This window comes from Balaenoptera ricei, chromosome 7 (genome assembly GCF_028023285.1).
Source record: "Balaenoptera ricei isolate mBalRic1 chromosome 7, mBalRic1.hap2, whole genome shotgun sequence".
NCBI classification, from domain to species: Eukaryota; Metazoa; Chordata; class Mammalia; order Artiodactyla; family Balaenopteridae; genus Balaenoptera; species Balaenoptera ricei.
Window position 1 is genome coordinate 106,468,422 of NC_082645.1, and position 20,070 is coordinate 106,488,491.

Sequence of the window (20,070 nt, forward strand, 5' to 3'; positions counted from 1 at the left end):
TTAAAATAAAATCATTTTTGTTTGATTAAGATTTATTAAATGCTTTAAAAGCCAGTGTTCTGCTACCTTGGAATTTTTTTTTCCTAGATCTTTTTCCCCCAGATCCTCAGGGTTCACGCGACCTGAGTTGAAAAGAGGCGACAAACATAAACAGGAGGCTGTACAATTCTCTATCGCTGTCATGATTCAGTCACGTGCAAATGTTGGTGAGCATCATAGCAGCCACAGGTGTGATGAACAGGAAGTAAGTGGTAAGACTGCATGCTTAATTCCCCTCCTTCAACTCCTTGATACTAAAGAACATCCTCTTACCATACTTAGAGATAAATGTCACTGTGTGTTGAAAGGTGAATGTTAAAAGGCGAGGCTGGGAAAGGTAAGTAAAACAGATGAGACTATGTTGTCTGCTGAGCAAAATGGACATGACCGCATTTCACATTCACATCGTTGCAACAATATGCTCTGCCTTTAAGCGTCCTTTGCTGTTTGAAATGGTGCCAAAGGCCGATGACGCTCTTATTTGCAAGGCTGAGGCTAGGACCTATTTGTACCTTGAATGCTATGTATTTCATGATACCTAATATGCTGCCTGCTTGAGGCTGGATGAGACCTCAGCTGCCCTGTGGAGTTCTCTCCAGAGAGAGGAGACTCAGGCTCAGAAAATTACAACCCAAGACCCAAAGTGTTAAGGCTGTAGGGAAAAGACAACTTTGCAGTGTGAATTGAGAAGAGGGAGAGACGAATTCCAGCTTTGAGGTCTGTGACTCAAGGGAGGCTTGTGGGAGAAGCAGTGTGTGAGCCAGGCTTAAAGAACAGATGGGGTTTGCACAGGGGTGTGATGCACAGTAGGTACGAGATGGTACTCCATGGTGAGGGCACAGCTTGCCAGAGACACTTCTCCAAAAACCTCCAGCTCTAACAAGGAGAAGACAGACCACACCCGTGCTGGTGAGTGTGTGGGAATAACAGTGGTGGCAGGGGTGGGATAAACGGTGAGCAAGGGGCTTTGATGTTGCAGAACCGAATCACGAGAACAGGAAGGAAGCATAAGAAGCTCTTTAGTCCATTTCCTTGCCTCCACGTGGGACCATCCAGAGGAGTTGACATCTACAGGTGATTAGTCTCCTTTCATTGTTCCTCATTCGAATATTTACCCGTGGGTGCCTTCCCCTTCTGCCGTCTCTGAACCTGTCATTCCCACGTCCTCTTGTTCATCTCTCAGCAGACGTGACGGCAGCGAGGGACTCAGTCTGTGACATTGGTGCCCATGCCTCTTCCCTCTTCTCTTTGCTCAGCTCCCTGAAGTAGTCCCATGAAACTTCATTTTAAAAACATTTTACCATGATCCTGGCTCTTTCCAGGACCCGTAAATACTCCATGTTGCTCTTTGATGATCAAGAACCAAGCCCTGTTTCTCTAGTGAGAGGTTAACCAGAACCAAGTGGAATGTGAATATAGATGTATCTCGTTTTATGGAATAGATGTTTTCCTAAAAGCTGCCTGTGTGTTGGTTGTTTAAATGTGAATTTTAAGTGCACCGAGGGATTTGCTGTTTAAAAATCATATGGCAATTTTTCATTTCTGTAAACATAAGGCTCCTTAATGGATTATTTGGGATACACCACACACGCATTGTTTTCTTCAGGTGGGGCACACCTGTAGTGCAGACTTGACTATTTACAGGATGCATATTAAGAGTGAGAGCTGAATGTGGACCATGAATAGAATGTTAAATTCTTAAAACTGTAGCCTCATGAGACAAGGGAAATCTATACGAAGCCAAAATCCTTTTTCCTCTTCCACGCCTGTCTGTATAGCATGCAAAAGCCAGCAAGACAAGCAAGGATGTAGCTGGAGTTCCGGCTGGGACGCTTCTTTGCTGCACACACTCAACACACCTGCTGGCACCTGTTAGCTGGCTCTCTCTCGCTATGACATCAGGGTCCCCTTGGTTGGAGCACAAGCCAGAGTCTTTCTCAATGGAGAGGTTCAAAGGATGGCAATGCCTCTTCAATACACACAAAGCCAGCCTTAAAGCATTGGGGGTGGGGCAGGGTGACGGTACTGCCATCATGCCATCTACCTGCATCCGTGAGCCTAAATAGGAGCCAGGACTTCCTGGGCTTCCAGTCTGCAGTGTCTCGTGGGAACCAGGTGGATGACCCTGTGACAGGGGACACTGTGCACAGGGCACACTAAACACAGACCTTTTCAGCCGTCTTAATTAGGTACCGATAAAAATATTTGGCTGGAAAACTATTTTTGCTGTGGGGGAATAAAACCACAGCTTAACGTAAATTCTTCATGAAGTGAGTCAATCAATTCTGCTGCTATTAAATAGGTAATAGTATTTTTAGCAGGGTATCCCTTTCTACTTTATCTCCAACATCATAGTTTTTTCATTGATAGAAACTCAAAATATCCATCTTCCACATCTCTACTTGTTCAATCTTCGCTCTGGCTTCTTTTTTTTTTTTTTTTTTTTTTTTTTAAATTACAGTATACTAGGTGTGCTTTATTTATTTATTAATGGCTGTGTTGGATCTTCGTTTCTGTGTGAGGGCTCTCTCTAGTTGTGGCAAGTGGGGGCCACCCCTCATCGCGGTGCGCGGGCCTCTCACCATCGCGGCCTCTCCCGCTGCAGGGCACAGGCTCCAGACGCGCAGGCTCAGCAATTGTGGCTCACGGGCTTCGCTCTGGCTTCTTAAAGATATGGGATAGAGTTATAATATGCTGGTCTATTAATTTTATCAGCTATGTAATTTTTCAGTCTTCTTTATTCATTTTTCCCCTTCCTATTGGTTGTATTTGCCACTTTCTTTGCTTGTCTGATAATTCTTTTTATTGGATGCCAGATTCTGTGAAGTTTACAGTGTCGGGTGCTGGATATTTTTTTATCACTATACATATGCTTTGTTCTAGGATGCAGTTCATTCCTTGGAAATAGTTTGATTCTTCTGGACCTTATTTTTAAGCTTTATTCGTTGAACCAGAGTAACGCTTAGTCTAGAGTTGGTCTCCCCACTACTGAGGCAAAGCCCTTCCGGGTACTCTCCCCATGGTTTCCCAGGTTTGCTAGCTCCGGCCCACCTTGTGTGGGCTCCCGGGGCGGTTCCCTCACGTCTTGTGGATGTTCCAGGTGGTCTTCTCTACCGGGGCAGTTCCCGCACGTGCATGCACTCAGTGCTCAACGGAAGACTCAAGGGCAGGGGCCTCTGCCTATCTCTCCTCAGCTCTTTCCACTTCCCTGCCAACTCTAGCCGCTTCGGCCTCTCTGGACTCCCAGCTCCACCTCCTCAACTTCTGGAGACCTCCGACCTCCACCTGGGTCCCCACCGCTGCACCACAGCCTGGACTCTCTCCAGGCCGTAAGCTGGAGAATCACAGGCCTCACCTTGTTTCTCTTCTATCTCTCGGGGAATCACTGGCCTTCGTTGCCTGATGTCTAATGTGTTGAAAACCATTGCTTTACGTATTTCATTTGGATTTGTAGATGGGTAAGCAAAGGAGGAAAATGTCCCTTGGGAAGAAGGAAGTAAAGACCACATGTATGGATCAACTAGGATGCAAGACGCTGAGCTAACGTGAAGGCTGGAGAGGAGGTCAGGCCCAGCTGATCATGCTTATTATGCTCCAGAACAAGCCCTGTCCAGGGCCTCCCCGTGACAGGTGTGGAGCCCAGTGTTTCCCACAGGTTGTCTCACCTACCCGATCTCTCTCCTCCCTACAGCACAGAGGCATCTTTCTTTCTGGCTTATTTTGCTTCATCTGCTGCAGGCTCACCGCCAGGGCTCCGTGTTTAAATGTTGTGCCCGACGCTCACAGCTAAGAGATCTCCAGTGAATCCCGTCCGTCTCTGAGTAGCCTTTCACCCCACATGTATCCAGCACCAGTGTGGATCTCTACACAGCTTTGCCTCCGTTACAACTCGTTTCTTGCTGGCCCTAAGTAGGTACTCATTTTAGGGGTGGGCAGAATGTAGGAAATTTCTTTTTCTGCCAGGTTTGGAACCAAGCAGGCACATTTCCTCAACATCCTCACTTTCCTGTCTTAAAGAAAGGGCAGATTTGCTTCGCATGTCTTACAAGTCCTATAATTCAAATGCTGGAGCAGTTCTCTCATGCCAGCGCCTCCTAACACCTGGGAGGGGTGGGGGAGGGCTTTTTCAAAATGTGTTCTAATGCAGAACATGTCATGTTCCTGATTTCCTTAAACAGAGACAATCAAGCCCAAACCTATGGATGAGGAGTGAAGAACTTGAGTGTAGGCCTCAAGTATATTTTTACTGCACTGCATGGGTCACATGAGGGAGAAGAAACAGGGCTTTAGCCATACATAATTCAATTAAGCCCTCTGCTGGAGGTGTTTGTTCAACCCACAGTCTACATGTTTACAGTCATCCTTTCTGTTTACTAGAAAGTTGAAGGTGGGCAGGAAACCTGAAAACAAAGCAGGCGGTAGTGGAAATGAAAATCACCCGGATTGTCGTCAAGTACTTGCCACGCGGCTCCTCTGCCTTTGTCCAAGGAGGCCGATTGCCCCACGTGGACTTTGCCATCCTCTACTTTTTAAAAAAATTATATACATAAAATTATTCAAGCTCCTTATAATAAGTCACAACTTAGAAGATCAGATGCCAAATGCTTTTCTTATTTAGAGGAAATATTTTGCTGAGGGCAGTTGCATTGCTTTAAGGCCACCTGTTTGCTTTTGGATAAAACAGACAAAAGAGCCAAGTCAATACCCAGCACTGGGGTCAGTGACATTTACAGGAAACACCAAGCGCAGAGGCTAACACTGAGACAAAAGATTGTGTGTGCTAAGCCATCACTGCTGAGGGCAGAAGCAGTGGTTAGGCGAGCTGGTTCCCAGTTAGGCTACTCCTAGGTAAAAGGTGATAGGAGAATGTCATATGCCCTGCATTGAGAAATCTAACGTACTGAGACTATATACTGCTCAAGAACAGAAGTCACATCTAAGAAATATCTAAGATATTCCAATGTGGTATTCAAATATCTAAGACAATACCAAATGTGGACAGTTATAGTCTTGCATCTTTAGGGATGGTTTTTCATGGTCCCTAAGCCAGTGCTATTTTAGGGGGAGGCATATGGAAGTCCACTGGAGCACTCTTTGTAATTGCAGAGCTGGAAACAACAGAAGGTTCATCAACAGAGGAACAGCTGAACAAATTATGGACATCCATGCAATAGGATTTTGTATCATTTAAAAGGTAGGTAGGTCTAAAGGTACTGGCCTGGAAAAATGGGACATATTAAGTGAAATGTCATGATATACACTATAGAAAATAGAAACCCAAACTTACTGCAAACCAGTAAGTAAAGCATGACCCAAAAACTGTGAGCATGTGTATGGGTCTGACTGTCCAAACTAAGGAAAATGTCAGAAACAACATGAACCATTAACAATGGTTAGTTACTTTAGAGGATTGCGGGAGGAAGGGTAAATTAGGTTGGGATGCTCTTTGTACAATTTTTTAAAGTAGTGAAGTTTTAATTTTTTGTGTTTTTTAGTATTTTCTATATAAAAAACAAAACTGGTAAAAAAAGGAAAACCTCAACATTTGGTTAAGTAGGTAAATGACGCAAAACATTGAGTGATCCATGGGCTCTACGTCACTCTTACTAGGTGTCACAAACCCACTTTTTAGCCATGTGACTTCTGGGCACATTATTAATCTGTCAATTGTTCTCATCCTGTAAGTCAGGGAGAATCCCTATTCTAACTCCCTCCTACAATTGTTAAACCAAGAAATTAAAATGTTGAGACAAAATCACATGTGAAAATACTTTATAAACTGAAGAGTAATGCAGGAATGTCAGGCTGTAGAAGTTATCTGTAAGCTAGAACAGGAATCAATTATATCTAATTTCTCTTTTAATACGAGGGCTCCCAGTTTTTACTACATAGGTGTGTCTTCTCCAGTAAAAGCTTTCTGGCAGGCAGTGCCCACAGACTGCTCTGGCTCCAGTTCAAATGCCTCACGGGGACGAGTGTAAGACGATCTGGCTGTGGAGCCTCCACTCATAAGCCGAAGGTTCGTTTCTCCTTCTTCTCATGTACCCGATACTGTTATTCTTCCTGCTGTTTCCTGCTTCAGAGGGCAGAAACCTCCACATGATGGATGGAGTTGATCTTTCCCCTTTCATGCTGGGATATACAGTTAGGTATCACTGGGTTTTTCATTACAAGTTGTTTCTGACCATCCAAAAATCATCCAGGTGGCTGGCTGCTAACAGAACGAATGGCTCCACCCACTTCAACAACGGCTATCACATGACTCACAAACCCTGATTTCAATCATAGCGAACTTGAAACTAGGGGAGAATGTCTCACTAATGGTAGTGGACCAGTAAGCCATCATGAGCAGACATGCCGATTCTAAAATTCATGCTCTTTTACCCTATGTGTGCATCTGCTGGTGTTCGTATTAAAATACAACATGTTGCATTAATTTTTCTCTCCCAGCTTTACTGAGATGTAACCTACATCTTGACTACCTCCTTAATTAAGGTATAGATATTTCCATCACCCCAAAGAGTTTCCTCTTAACTCTCTGCAGTCAATTTCCCTTCCACAGGCTCTAGCCAATCAATCTGCCTTTGACTTTTCTAGAACTTCATATAAATGGCATCACTTGTAGTCTTGTGTCTGGCTTCTTAGTGTAGTGTTTTGAGATTCATTCATGTTGTTTCGAGTGTCAGTAGTTTGTGTTTTTTTTTTTGGCTGAGAAGCATTCCATAGTATAGATATACTATAATTTGTTTATCCATTCATCTGTTTGAATAACACTGCTGTGAACATTTGCATAAAAATCTTTGTATGGCCATATGAGTAGAGTAAACCTAGGAGTAGAATGGCTAGATGGCAGATGTATGTTTGTTTCATGATTTAACATATTGCAAAACTATTTTCCAAAGTGGCCGTATCACTTTACATTCCCACCTGCCACACATGAAAGTTCCAGTCTCACCAACACTTGGTATAGTCAGTCTTTTTAATTTTAGCCATTTTAATTCGTGTTTATTTTTTTATTTGCATTTCCCTGATGACTAATGATGTTGAGCATCTTTTCATGTGCTTATTTCATTTATCTTCTTTTGGGAAATGTCTGTTCACATCTTTTGTCCATTTTTTAAAAGCTGGGTTGTCTTAAGTTATAAGAAATCTTTATGAATGCTGGACACAAACCTTTTGACAAGCATTATTTTTAATGGGCATATCTCACTTCATTACTGAAATGTAAGGATCAGCTTACAACGGGATTGGGAAGGAAGAGATGGCAGTCTGTACGTTCACAAATCTTGCTAAGCTGGACACTGCTGCCCTGATGCAAGGTAGTAATATAGTCTTAGTATTAGGTGCAGCAAAAGCTCCATAAACATAATTCTTGTCTATCCTTATTAGCTATTTCTATGGGGACTTACTTTGAAGTTTTACAATTTATTGTGTTTCATATCGTCTCAACAGTAACTGAGAACTTTTCTCAAAACAAACATTACACCCAGCTTTTTTCAATACATGGTACCTACTGGAGGATTCTAGATGAAGAAAGTATTAAAGTAAATTAGGAGGTTAAGACAAGGCAGACTGGCAGAAGCTTAGCTTCAGAGAAGGAGAGACCTAATACCTCCCTGTAAAATAAGACAGAAACTAGTAGCTCTATTAATTATTTAAAACCATGGTTTTATAACACTGACAACAATAAAATGTATGGCCTAGGGTAAAAGTAAGTTTTTCATTGTTTCCTAATGTTCATAGTGCACTGGTACCAGTGTGTCCCTTTTAACTCTTCTAGCTGAATGAATCTGTGCTGTGTGTCCACAAACCCCATCTCTGAGTATCACAGACAGAGTAGCCAATACCGACGCACCCTCAAATATTTTGAATACGTGTGCATTTTTCTCTCACTTTAAGATGACTTCAAAGGCTGTTAACTAATAGACCATCACTAATTCTTAAAAGTTTTCTAAAAATGCTGTTGTTTCCCAGTGATGAACATGCATCAAATGTAGAAAATAAGAACTAAAAATTCTTAGTTAACTTCGTACGTGTGCTCTAATCAGCTATCTCGTTTCATCAGGGAAAAGAACAGGATTCTGTCCTGCAGACGTGGTGGTGACGGTGAGAGGCTCTGATGTGTGGAGAGCTTCTCTGTTTCTCAGAACAGCTCCTGGTCCCCCACTGGGCTCTCATGGACAAGGCAGCTTCAAGCAGATGCCGCATTTGTGCAGTACAAGCTGGCCTGATGCGGGGATAGCAGTACCACCCACGGAGCCAGACACTGCTTTCTACTTTATTCAACATTAATGCACAAGCACAAGTGGACTGACTTACTGTGGGGACAACTAAAGGGCACCTAGGAGGAGAGAGGGACCCTCGGGGCGAGAACCACACGACAGAGACCCGTCTTCACAAAAACGGCTCAATGTTGATTTCCACGCAGGAGCAGGGCATGGTCAGCTCGAATTTGGTAATAACATCAGGATGAAGGACCCCCAGCTTCCCGATGCTCTGACCCCGGGCAAAGATCTCAGCACATCGCCCGGGGAAGAATGCAGGGCCTGAAAAACAGGGAGAGAAAAATCAACGTTTCTCCTGGCAAAAATGTCAGTAGACATTTAACATTGAAAGCTCACTAGTCTACTTTAAAAAATAACTATTCTTCTTTAAACTACTGGCCATGAAATAAGAGTGCTCCCTCACACTTTCTGGTCTTAAAAAGAAGCATTTGAGATAGCTAGTGGGAAGCAGCCGCATAGCACAGGGAGATCAGCTCGGTGCTTCATGACCACCTAGAGGGGTGGGATAAGGAGGGTGGGAGGGAGGGAGGGAGATGCAAGAGGGAAGAGATATGGGAACATATGTATATGTATAGCTGATTCACTTTGTTATACAGCAGAAACTAACACGCCATTGTAAAGCAATTATACTCCAATAAAGATTAAAAAAAAAAAAAAAAGAAGCATTTGCTATTATACCAAGACACTCTTATAAGGAAAGAAAAGGTTAGGGGCAAATATGAAAATCAGGGCTCTGTGTTTTTTTATCACAGCGGTCCAGGCAGGATGAAGAAAAGGAGGCTGAAGGAGCAGAGGTGGGAGAAGACTTAGGAAGTGTGCAGACGTGGAACTGCTCTAAAGAGGACAAAGGGAAAAATGAAATGTAAAACCAACGACTTTGCCTGGGAAGAACCTGTTTTGAAACAGGTTTTTCCATAGTAATACTTGCTGGATTAAAAGCCTACACTGAGTTCATGTACTATTCAAAACATCACTCTTTTCTACCTCATTCCACAGAGAAACGCGAGCTGCACTGTCATCGGCAGGCGTAGGCCTCGTACCAGAATGTGACCCACATTCCTGTGGGAGAGAGAACTTCCTAAGCAGTTCTGGCACATCTACTGTAAACCCGCAGCAAAGGCTAGTCCCAGAACAGGGCTGGGCTGACCTCTGATTTACTCAAGACAGGCAGAAGGTTCCCTCGCCATCTGGGTGCCAAGGCGTGGATATGGCTTACTAACCCAGTAACAGTTCTTGAGGTTTAAACAGCTAAAAACAAGCGAGCAGACAAACGTACAGGCCCACTGCATAGTCACTAAGTTACCAGTGCCGCAGGGATGCATCAACGCTCCGTACTCTACGGAGGTTAAAACCAATGCTGACTCATTTCTCTCGTCACCAGCTTGTAAAGGGATTAGGTCCACAGCTCCTGACTGATTCAACCGAAACATCTACTGGCATGAACTATAAAATGCTGAGCCACAAGCCTCCAGCCCGCCATTTCAGAGTGAGTGCATTATTTATGAAAGAGTAAACTTCTGAGTCTCTACGAATGGCTCCAAGGTCAGCATAAGGAAGAAACACAGAATTGGTGCTGTGTGTGTGTGTGTGTGTGTGTGTGTGTGTGTGTGCTACCATGAAGTCAGCACCAGTCATGCCACAGAGACACAGGACGACTATACAGAAGGATGTTTTCCTGAAAAATATTTTTAACTGTCATTCTGAAATAACCCCAAAGCAACCTGGTTGAATTATAAGGTGGCCTGTTTCTCACATGCCCCCAAACTAAATAATCCTGCTTCACTATTAAAGCAAAAATTTCAATGAACTGCATTTGAAGTTCATAATTGTTTGGCTATGTGCATTAATCCACACTTGGAGAGAGGGATCAAATAAAATAATACAGAAACCATACTGCATCGATAACATATAGCCTAAGAGAGAAATGAATATTGCTAATCTGACAAAGATGGCGTGTTTTAATTCTGTCAAAATAAAAAAACCTAACTTAAAAGATAAAACCAGGCCAAAAAAAAACACATAAGTTGTACTCCCTGGCGGGCCAGTGGTTAAGACTCCGTGCTCCTAATGCAGGGGGCATGGGTTCAATGCCTGGTCGGGGAACTAAGATCCTGCATGCCGTACGGTGTGGCAAAAAAAAAAAAAAAAGACCACTGCCCGCCCCCCCCCCCCCCCACCAAATAAATATTCACATGACAAGTCTGTAAAAGTGTTGGTGTTAAGTGCTATAACCAAGAATCAGAGCTGAAAGGGCTGCCCAAAAGTCATTTATTCCATCACCCCTGGCACCCCTTATACAGAATTACATCTGAATAAACTAAACTATCTGAAAAAGACACCAGATTATTTTTAAAGGCCATTCAGAGAGGAAGTTTTCAAGAACTTCCCTGATAACCTTGCTATGTTTAAGAATCCTCACTGTACCAAAATCCTTCCTTTTTATCTATCTTCAAATTCCAATTTGATTGGATTCATTTTAACTGAAGCATAAAACCAAACTATTTTAGAATCTAAGCCAGATGTGCTAGCTCTGACAGTGTTAGCAAAATAAAGCCTAAGAGATAAGAACTTAGAATTTTTACTTCATAAAGCAACTTTTTGAATCAGAGCTTTTAGCAAAATCCAGTCATGTTCTTCTTCAGCTAGCAAGCATGATAATGCCAGCTGGACCTCTCTCCAGAAGTGTGCACCAAACTCTGCTGAAGCTCACTAACCGGTTAAATACTTGGTCAAACAAAAATATTAATATCATTAAATAGAATTTTCCCCCTTTCCGAAGAAAAGCAGAAAGAACTGAAATTCATATTATGCATTATTTAAAACATATCCAGGTGTGGGAACATTCTAAATGACACAAATATCAAAAGCTCTCAGCTCAGCACAGACCCGTCCCAGTCACTACAGCACCCTAAACTGCCCCGGGTCAGAGGCCCTCCCCACAGAGGAGCTGCTTCCCAGTGAAGCAGGCACCAGAGGGGTCCGTCCTCTGCCCTCTCATCCAATGCTAATGCTCCCCTTCCCATCCACAGGTGAAAATTAAGCCCAATAATGCGATTTCTGTATAAACTCCACTTTGCCGAAAACTGCACATTTTAACCCGTGATGACAATTTTAACTTTCTTGCCATTTTTCATTTTTTCATTTCTACAAGGTCTTAAGATTTTTTGATGGATGCCTCTGTTGAGTTAGAGCAAGGCTAAAGGTCTCTTCTTCAGACATAAACCGAGAGGCACACAGAAGTGCCTTCAAGTTTGTAAGGGGAACAGAGAGAAACTGTACCACTTGACTGATGTTGTATGTGAACTAGAAATACTGAAAGACAACTTTAAGTTACTAGAACATAAGCATTTCTTAGTGCTTTTTAAAAATCTTTATGGTTCAAACCAAACTTTGCAGACAGAAGTGAGTGGCTTCAAAGAAGGGCAGATGAGAAAGAGAATTGCTTCACTAACAAAAAAAAGGGAACATACCCCACTAAGGCAGCAATTAGGCCCGAGTTCAAAGATGAGAGCATCTCCTCCATCAGCAGGAGGGGAGCTCAGCACATCAATGTGATCACAATGCTCTAGTTAGGACCAAGGCAACTTAAATCAGAGTCCTTCCAGAAGTAAAAGAAGTCACATCTGAATGGAACCTAAATATGGGTCTAGGCTTAAGAAAGATCAGACCTGGATGGTAGCCAGAGGCTACTTTTATCTCATTAGCAAACAAAAATATTTCTGGAGAAGAGCAGCCCGCTGTGTCCAGAGTCATAAAGCTGCCAATTCAAGGGAAATCATGTTGCCTTGTGAATGGGAATTCTAAAATTCAAATTCTACAAAGTACCTTCTTCTTCTTTTAATCACGCATTTAGGCCCAAACAGAGTTCTGGTTTACTGTTGTACCAAGGTACATAAATACTACAATTTTCAACCTGTGCCCAAAACACTCTCCAGCAAAAAGCCTCTCAGCCCACTTTTCTACCTAGTTTCTTACACCGTTTAAACCCTCCGCTTTGCTGGTATCCGTCACAGCAAAATGGCTTCGAATGGAAAACAGACTTGGGAAAAATAGTGTCCTCTGTTGAAGTACATGCGGAAACCCAGACAAAAGAAACATCAGTTAAGCGCAAACAAAAATTTAATTTCCAGAACTTAGTGGGGTGTAAGTAAGTCCCTTAATTAAAGCTTTTGTAGCATCTCCTCAAGGTCTATAATTGTCTCTCTGTGCTCAAACGGCAGGACCGCTTTGAGGACCTCGGGGGCAATTCTTGGGCCAGTAATCCAGCACAGCACCCAGTCTTCAGCACATTTTCTGGCTAATTGACCTTCAAAGAGTTTGTGAGCTCCCTCTCTTGCTCGTTGCCAAACACCTTTCACAGTTTCTTTTTGCCCCCGTCTTTCTTTTGGAGTAATATTATAGGCCCAAAGTTTGGATACGCTTTACACATAGAGTTATTCCTATAATTCTGTGAAGCATCGGAAGTAGAAGCTTAAGGCGGTAACTGAGCAGACCCTTAATCTGAAAGCTCCAAGGTGTTATCAAGCATAAGGCTTAATTCCTTAATCTTTAAACCCCCTGCCATTGGCTGTTTTCAACTAATTCATTTGGTATTTTATTTAATCCATCTCTAAAAATCATCCACTCATGCAATTTTACTTTTCCCTTTCTTCACATTACTAATACATACTTTGGGGTTCAAATCCACATACTGTAACTGCCTTCAATCTGGTACTTCATCAAATTTTCCATAATAAAAAGAACAAAATTAAAAGGAGGGTGGGGAACACTGGAAAAGGAATGTCAGTGTATCCCATATATCACAGCCAATAATAGAAGCTATCATCATGAGCTTTAATAAAAATAACCACACATAAGTCCCCAAATTCAGGGATGAAACACAAAATGCAGAATTATATAAATATAGTAAGCCACTGGGCCAACAGAATGTGTTTTAAATCTGTTCTAAATGACTGATGATGCATCATGGGGTGGGAGGAAGAAATAATCACTTAATAGGCTGACTCTAGGGCTGGCATCTACCCAAACCCTATCCTTTCCTCCCCCGAGGCCCTAATTCTAATACAATTAGATACATATAAAATTATCCATTCCATGGTCCAGTAACCCATCCTAGGAAATCACACAAAGGGAAAAAAAAATAAAATAAAAGCCAGTGTTCCATTCTGGAGTGAAACTGACAGAGTAGGTGACCGGCCAAGAGTGGAATGGGGCTGCAATTATAATTTCCCACGCAGGACTTTCTTCTGGTCTCCTACCACTTTCTGAAAATGTAGTAACCATAACTCACTATGCCACCAGCACATCAACCGCACTTTCCTTTTCTAAATAATGCTAATTTAAAGGAAGAAAAAAAAAAGACAAAATATAGGGCTTAAAAAAAACCCGACCACACATTTATAACATGTGAGTGGGGTATCATTCTTAAGGGCGGTTGTTCTCTAAGTTTTAGAACCGGGAGCTTTGGAGTGCCTCAGTGGAATGAGGGAGCACCCAGGGCAGAAAAGGCACAATGCAGATAAGACATGAACGTATAAAAAGAAAAGGTTTAGGAATATGAGGAGGCAAAATTGGCATAACTACCATGATATAAACACACTTTTTTTCAGATCTTAGTACACTCCGGATTGGAAGAGAAGTTCTCTGCAAAGACCATTTAATTTGTAAATGGAGAATGAATAGTTTCCAACTGGTAATATAAAACACCCATTTTTCCCCCAGATATAGACAAGTCTTCACCTCATATCTGAAGTGAAATATTTATGGTACCTAAAGTCTTTAAAGAGAGGGGACCTAATCCCTTGAGTTTAATGGCTATCTTTCATCCCTTTCTGAAGATCAAAAGAAAGAAAAACCCCTTACACAACTTTACAGTGCTAATCCCAACACACCTGCAGACTTGGTTAACCCTTAACGTGGAGGCAGCTGGACGGGAGAGGAGCACTGGGCCCACCTACACCCACAGCACGGACTCAGACAGGGAGCCTGCGCTCACAGGAGGGAGCCCTTAGGATCTATTTTAAAGTCTCATCTTAACCATCTGTCTCTCATACACACATACTCATATTTCAAAACCTGAAGAGGATCAAGAATGTTAGGAGAGGGGCTTCCCTGGTGGCGCAGTGGCTAAGAATCCACCTGCCAATGCAGGGGACACGGGTTCGAGCTCTGGTCTGGGAAGATCCCACATGACGCGGAGCAACTCAGCCCGTGCGCCACAACTACTGAGCCTGAGCTCTAGAGCCCGCGAGCCACAACTACTGAAGCCCGCGCACCTAGAGTCGGTGCTCCGCAACAAGAGAAGCTACTGCAATGAGAAGCCCGCACACCACAACGAAGAGTAGCCTCCGCTCGCTGCCATTAGAGAAAGCCCACACGCAGCAACAAAGACACAACACGGCTAAAAATAAAAACAAATAAGTAAATAAATTTATTAAAAAAAAAGCAATACATGCCCTGAAAGTTTATATTTAAAAAAAAAAGTTAGGAGAACTTAAACGTGATACATCTAGTTGCAATTTTAAATCCGTCTCTAATTTGTGTAAAACCAAAGGATTTTTAACTTTAGGTTAAAAAGTGCCCTGTCTATTGGCTTGTTTTGAAAATTCCTATTCCAAAATAATGCCATCATCCTACATTTGTCTGGCACTTGAATCATTTCCTCCCAAATTTTCACATTTCTTTAATGTTCACAGGACAGATACAGAATAACAACTCAAAAATAAAAGGCATGGGCCATCATCCTGCCTTCCTGGGTCAATAAAATGGGTCTTTCCTAGTCTTTCATCTGATAAAAACCCTTAAACGACAATTTCTCCAACCAAATATGAGCAATTTATTATCAATACTTTCTCCACAGTTATAGTGAAATAATAAAAACAACAATAATAAAGAGACTATTCTAGGGCTAATTAAAGGAAAGAATGGAAATGTTGAGTGTTTGAGATTGCATCTGTAATTTCACAATTAGTTAACTTACTCAATTGAGACCTTTGGCCAGCATGGAATAAACATAACCTCAAACATGTCATTATCATAGACGTGCTGTAGTTTCAGAATTAAACTTCAGCAGACAAGTAGGGAGTGTAGAAGAAAAAGAAGAGAATAATGAGATCGTGAAAACAAAGTATGCTGCTTTCTACTCATCTCCTTCCACCCCCAGTAAAGGGAGTGACTTGGTCCCAGAGCAGCCCTGGCCAAGCCCCAAGGACAGGCAAGTTACAGATGGAAAAAGTGAAGCACAAGGAGATTAGGGGACTTGCCCGAGGCAAGCAGTAGCATAGGCCTGAGAGTGAGGACTTCTGTGTGTGGCCCCAAGGCACGGAAGGCCTAGGGAATAGTGTTTGCAAACTTTTGGTCAAGCTGTCCATTTCATGTTTGCAAACCTCCTCTGGTTTAAAATTAAATAAACAAAACCTTTAAAAAAAAAAAAAAAAAGACTGACAACCTCTAGCCTTAGGACATAACCAAGTATGCTCTACAATATTATTAACACAACATGATACAGACAAAACCTAGAGCTTGCCAGGGAAGACAGAACTACATTTTTTAAAATCCCATATAACACAGGCATCCTTAAAGAATAAGTTCCAGATTCCTGAAACAAGACTGGAATAATCTGAAGAGATAAATAAGCACCACAGTGACACCATCTAAAAAGGCGAAGAAAAAGAGCTGCTACATTAGACCCTGCGGCAGAGACTGCTTCTGAACCATTTAAAGTCTTGCAGAATCTTAAAACTAGAAATGACCCTGGCAGTGATTCTGTCCATGCCTTTATTTCTAATATGAGAAAATGGATACCAAAGAGGTTAAGAAAACCATACAGCCAGGTAACAGCAGAGCTGAGAACCCAGTTCCTTCTTGAACCCCAGTCTGTGACTCTTTTATCCAATGCTGATTTTCTGAAGGGCAGACCTAATATCTACCCGGAGGGTACTCTGGAGAGTGACCACCCATTCCAAAATGCTATCCCAAATTCTTATATCTGCCTCTCCCAACTACCCTGCAGTACAGACAGGACAGACATTATCATTCCCATTTTACAGATGAAGAAACTGGCATAAAGGGATTAAGTCCTAAATCACATGGGCTAACACAACAGCAGGCCCTGACCCAACACACAAGAGTTACGGTTACTACATCACAGTTGATCATGCCTCCTAGGGCTCAACAAAATGTATTCTTCCCTATCATTTTAATAAGAGTCTGTACCATCTTAACATCTGCTTTTTCAACTTAGTTTATAATTCACGTTTATCATATGCCATTATATTTATATGTCGTAGTTTGCCAAATTGTTCTTTAAGTATTTTATGTTGGAGTTGTTTCCAATTATCCACTGTTATAAATAGGGCTCCTGTAACATATATGTTACTTGTTGCTCTTTTTTGGTTTCTTCCTTTTGCCAAAGGTAGTACCACACAAGTAAAACAACGCCAATTATTGTACAGTTCAATTACATATCAAAATGTTAAACTGTGGACTTCTAGCAATGGTAGTACCAACAAACCACAAATTTAATATAAGATTATACTGATCTTATTTTGTACAACACTGATTTTTTAAAAATTTTCCTTTGCATAGTACCAATTACTTACTACCTTTTTTTTCAGTTCCACTGGTGGGGAAAAAAAAAAAAAATGCATCAAAGCAGTCCAGGAAAATAATTCCAAGAGGAGATCTTTGTTCAGAGAATGCAATTCACAAACAAGTTAGGGGCCTTTAGGGATTAAGAGAATAAGCAGAAACCCTTCCCTTCTGGAAGAAGAGTGTCAAAGTGTAGTGGCTGCGAAAACAACATTGATAAAATATTTAACAGCTACTGATGAATATTGGACACATCAAAACAGGTCTCACAGAAGAGACAACAGGAAGTTCTAGAGACATTTAGAGCACGGCATTTTATCTGATATTTCTGCTCAACTGTTTACTCTTTATGGGCTGGCTTCAACATCATTCAAAAGAAATAAAATTATTATAACTACAGTCACACGGTTTATTGTTTAAAGAAAGGCAGTTAATTAATGTCTGCCTATGTGCTAATATACTGGGCCATGTTGCTGCTTCCCGTTTCTTCTCTCACCTCTTCCAAACACGCTCTTTTCACATAAGGAAGTGTGTGTGTGTGTCTGTCAGCTGGGTGTGGTTTCAGGAGATGGAGAGGTTTTTCTATTCCACTAAATTTGCCCCACCCTTTCTAAAGCTGATAACCTGACATTTTCATAAAGGGACCAAATTTTTCTCCTTTCACAATGAGAAAGAATGCCCAAAATTAAAGCATCTCTTAAGTTCACACTGATATGTATCAACTGAACTTCAAGTCAGATGCTTTCCTGAAAAGAAAATTTTTTTAAAAAGGGCAAAATGGGAACAATGAGAGTACAGGGTCCTGAAGGGGGAGGAGTGGAAGAAGGAACAACTAAGACGCAAGGCTGCAAGGCTGCAAGTGTGGAGGGCTGGGGTCTGAAGGCGCGCTGCTGGCCTCGTATGTGGCCTATTTGGCCTAGAAGAACCCTCGGCAGGAAGACAACGTTCCTGACCCACGACCCACCAGGGCCAGCAGGTGCTCAGAGGTATTTCCAGGAGGGGGATGGGTTGCCCACGTCTCCCAAGTGACTACTGGCATTTATTTCTCAAGCAGGTGGAGATGAGGCCACAGCTACTGAACACTAATGTAAAGCAAAATAATCCATCAAGATCAAAGCCACACCTGGGACCTCAATGCAGTCAGATGGTCGGCCTATCATTTATAGAAAAGCAGCAGGAATGCTTTAAATGAATGTCAATCTGTGGGATTCCTGCAATGTTGTAATATATTGAAGACTGTCTCTCTAAAGGCAGCATAACGGGGAGGGAAGAAATGTGCTGGCAGATGAAAGAAACTCCAGAGAAGACAGATACCAAATGGATGTTCCATTAAGGTTCTGCCTCCCCACTGCCCCAAAGTCCAGAGTAAAATATGCATTTCTAATTTTTAAACAAAGCAGACTGTGAATTAATATAATATTTTAAAAAATCAGTGCAAGCATTAGTTATTTAAGGCTTCTACAGTCTTGCCTGATAAAAAGAAATACTGGGAATATGTTGGTCAAAATGTACTTTATTTTGTAGAATATTTTCTAAGTACAAAAAGAACTGAAGATAAAGCTTAAACTGTTTCTAACAATGTTATTAGCAATAATATTGATATTTTGAAACAAAGATGGATAAATAGGTAATAACGTAAATTCATTAGGAACCAAGATTTTCAATGTAAAGAAAAAGAGCTACTATAAAGACAAACATATTAAGTAAAAATCCTCTAATCCTGAACATAAATTGGAACTATCCATATGGACTCAAGGCTTTTCTTTAAAAAAAAAAACCATTTTTTTAAAAAAGGTTTTCTTCTGCATACTAAAAAGTCCTAGAAACAATGACTCACTCAGTAGCAATGAGCAACCTTAGCACCTAGATTGTGATCTAAATTTGACTTCCCACTACAAGGAACCAGGGCCACTTGGCAATATAGCTGATTCCAGGTCTGAGGCAGAAACAGTATAAGATGAGCCCAGAAATATATTTCCTATATTATCACCCACACCCAAAAAAGCATCACCATATACAACTATTTTCTCCCTTTCATTTTAGTAAGAACCTCCCTACCAATAAAAGCTTCTCAAGACTTAAAAAGTCTTCTCCTTCCCTTCCAGAATAATCCAGCCCTAAAGAGGCTGAGGAAGGAAGAAATCCTCTCACTCAAGTGTGGGCACTGGGTGTCAGAGCTAAAGGGGGCAGGGAGGGCATCCACAGGTGGGAGGGGAACAGCCCCGAGAGGGCAGTCAGAGACTGAGAGTGAGTGATGAGCAGGGCAGACACGCAGGGGACAAGATGGAGTTTAGTTACCAACAGGAGCAATGAGCAAGTAAGTGAATAAATTATGAATCATGGGAACCAGGTTTCTCACTGTTGGAGAAGTGAGGTACAAATACAGAAGGGGAGAAAACTGGAATGAACCCTAAGGTGTTGGACTGGAATGGAGGTATTGCTGTGGGCTTACGGTCTTTAAAATATGTATAGATATAGGAGTAAGTTAGTATATGTATGTGTCTGTGTGCAACTAGAACCCTACATCTTGACTTTTAGACACCATTCCCCACTAAAAGGAACCAGGGTGGAGAAATGGGACAATGGAAAGATCAAGATAAGCCTTGAATATCTTCTTGTGACCAAAGCAAGAGAGTGCTAATAATAATAAAGAATAGTAGGAACATGTTAAAAGGATACAGAAGCCAGCTTGAAGGGACTCCCACTGGCCAAAGTGAGGACAATGTGAGAATCAGAATAAATAATGGATTAAAATACACTGAATAAAACAGGAAATAATGAATCCATACTGAGATAGATAAACAAATAGGAGGACTGATTAGGAACAGAGCATTTACATAATTTCAAAGTTCCTCCCCACAAAATGTTTATTGATGATAATGGAGAAAGGAATAACTTGACAGTAAAGAAGCCTAGTAGATACTAGTTTGATCAGGTGATTGAAGTGAACATTATCAGCTATAAGTGGAAACTGGGTGCCACTGATAGGATGCATTGAGAAGAGAGCGTTACTTCTGCAACATTCCTCCAAAGTTGCCTAACTTGAATCTAGACAACCCCAAATTGAGGGACACACTACAAAATAACTGGCCTATAATCTCCAAAAGTGTCAGGGTCATGAAAGTCAAGGAGAGACTATTCTAGAACTCTCCAGAAG

The 20,070-nt window shown here is 41.7% G+C and overlaps 2 protein-coding genes across 9 annotated transcripts in view; one reads left to right on the forward strand and one right to left on the reverse strand.

Annotated features, from left to right (window-relative positions):
- Positions 1-8,820, forward strand: part of SGPP2 (sphingosine-1-phosphate phosphatase 2) — a 142,731-nt gene extending 133,911 nt beyond the window's left edge. For 3 of the 6 annotated variants that reach the window (XM_059928805.1, XM_059928809.1, XM_059928810.1), the window contains 6 exons: positions 88-1,113; positions 3,494-3,669; positions 3,778-3,948; positions 5,146-5,233; positions 5,909-6,058; positions 8,105-8,820. The gene's annotated coding sequence lies outside the window, so the exon portion shown is untranslated. Of the gene's footprint in view, positions 1-87; positions 1,114-3,493; positions 3,670-3,777; positions 3,949-5,100; positions 5,234-5,908; positions 6,059-8,104 lie in introns of all 6 variants that reach the window. The other 3 variants (XM_059928806.1, XM_059928807.1, XM_059928808.1) reach the window with 3 other exon arrangements.
- Positions 8,242-20,070, reverse strand: part of FARSB (phenylalanyl-tRNA synthetase subunit beta) — a 65,571-nt gene continuing 53,742 nt past the window's right edge. For all 3 annotated transcript variants that reach the window (XM_059928802.1, XM_059928804.1, XM_059928803.1), the window contains one exon: positions 8,242-8,585. In XM_059928802.1, coding sequence (XP_059784785.1) covers positions 8,434-8,585 — 152 coding nt within the window. In that variant the 3' untranslated portion in view covers positions 8,242-8,433. The remainder of the gene's footprint in view (positions 8,586-20,070) is intronic.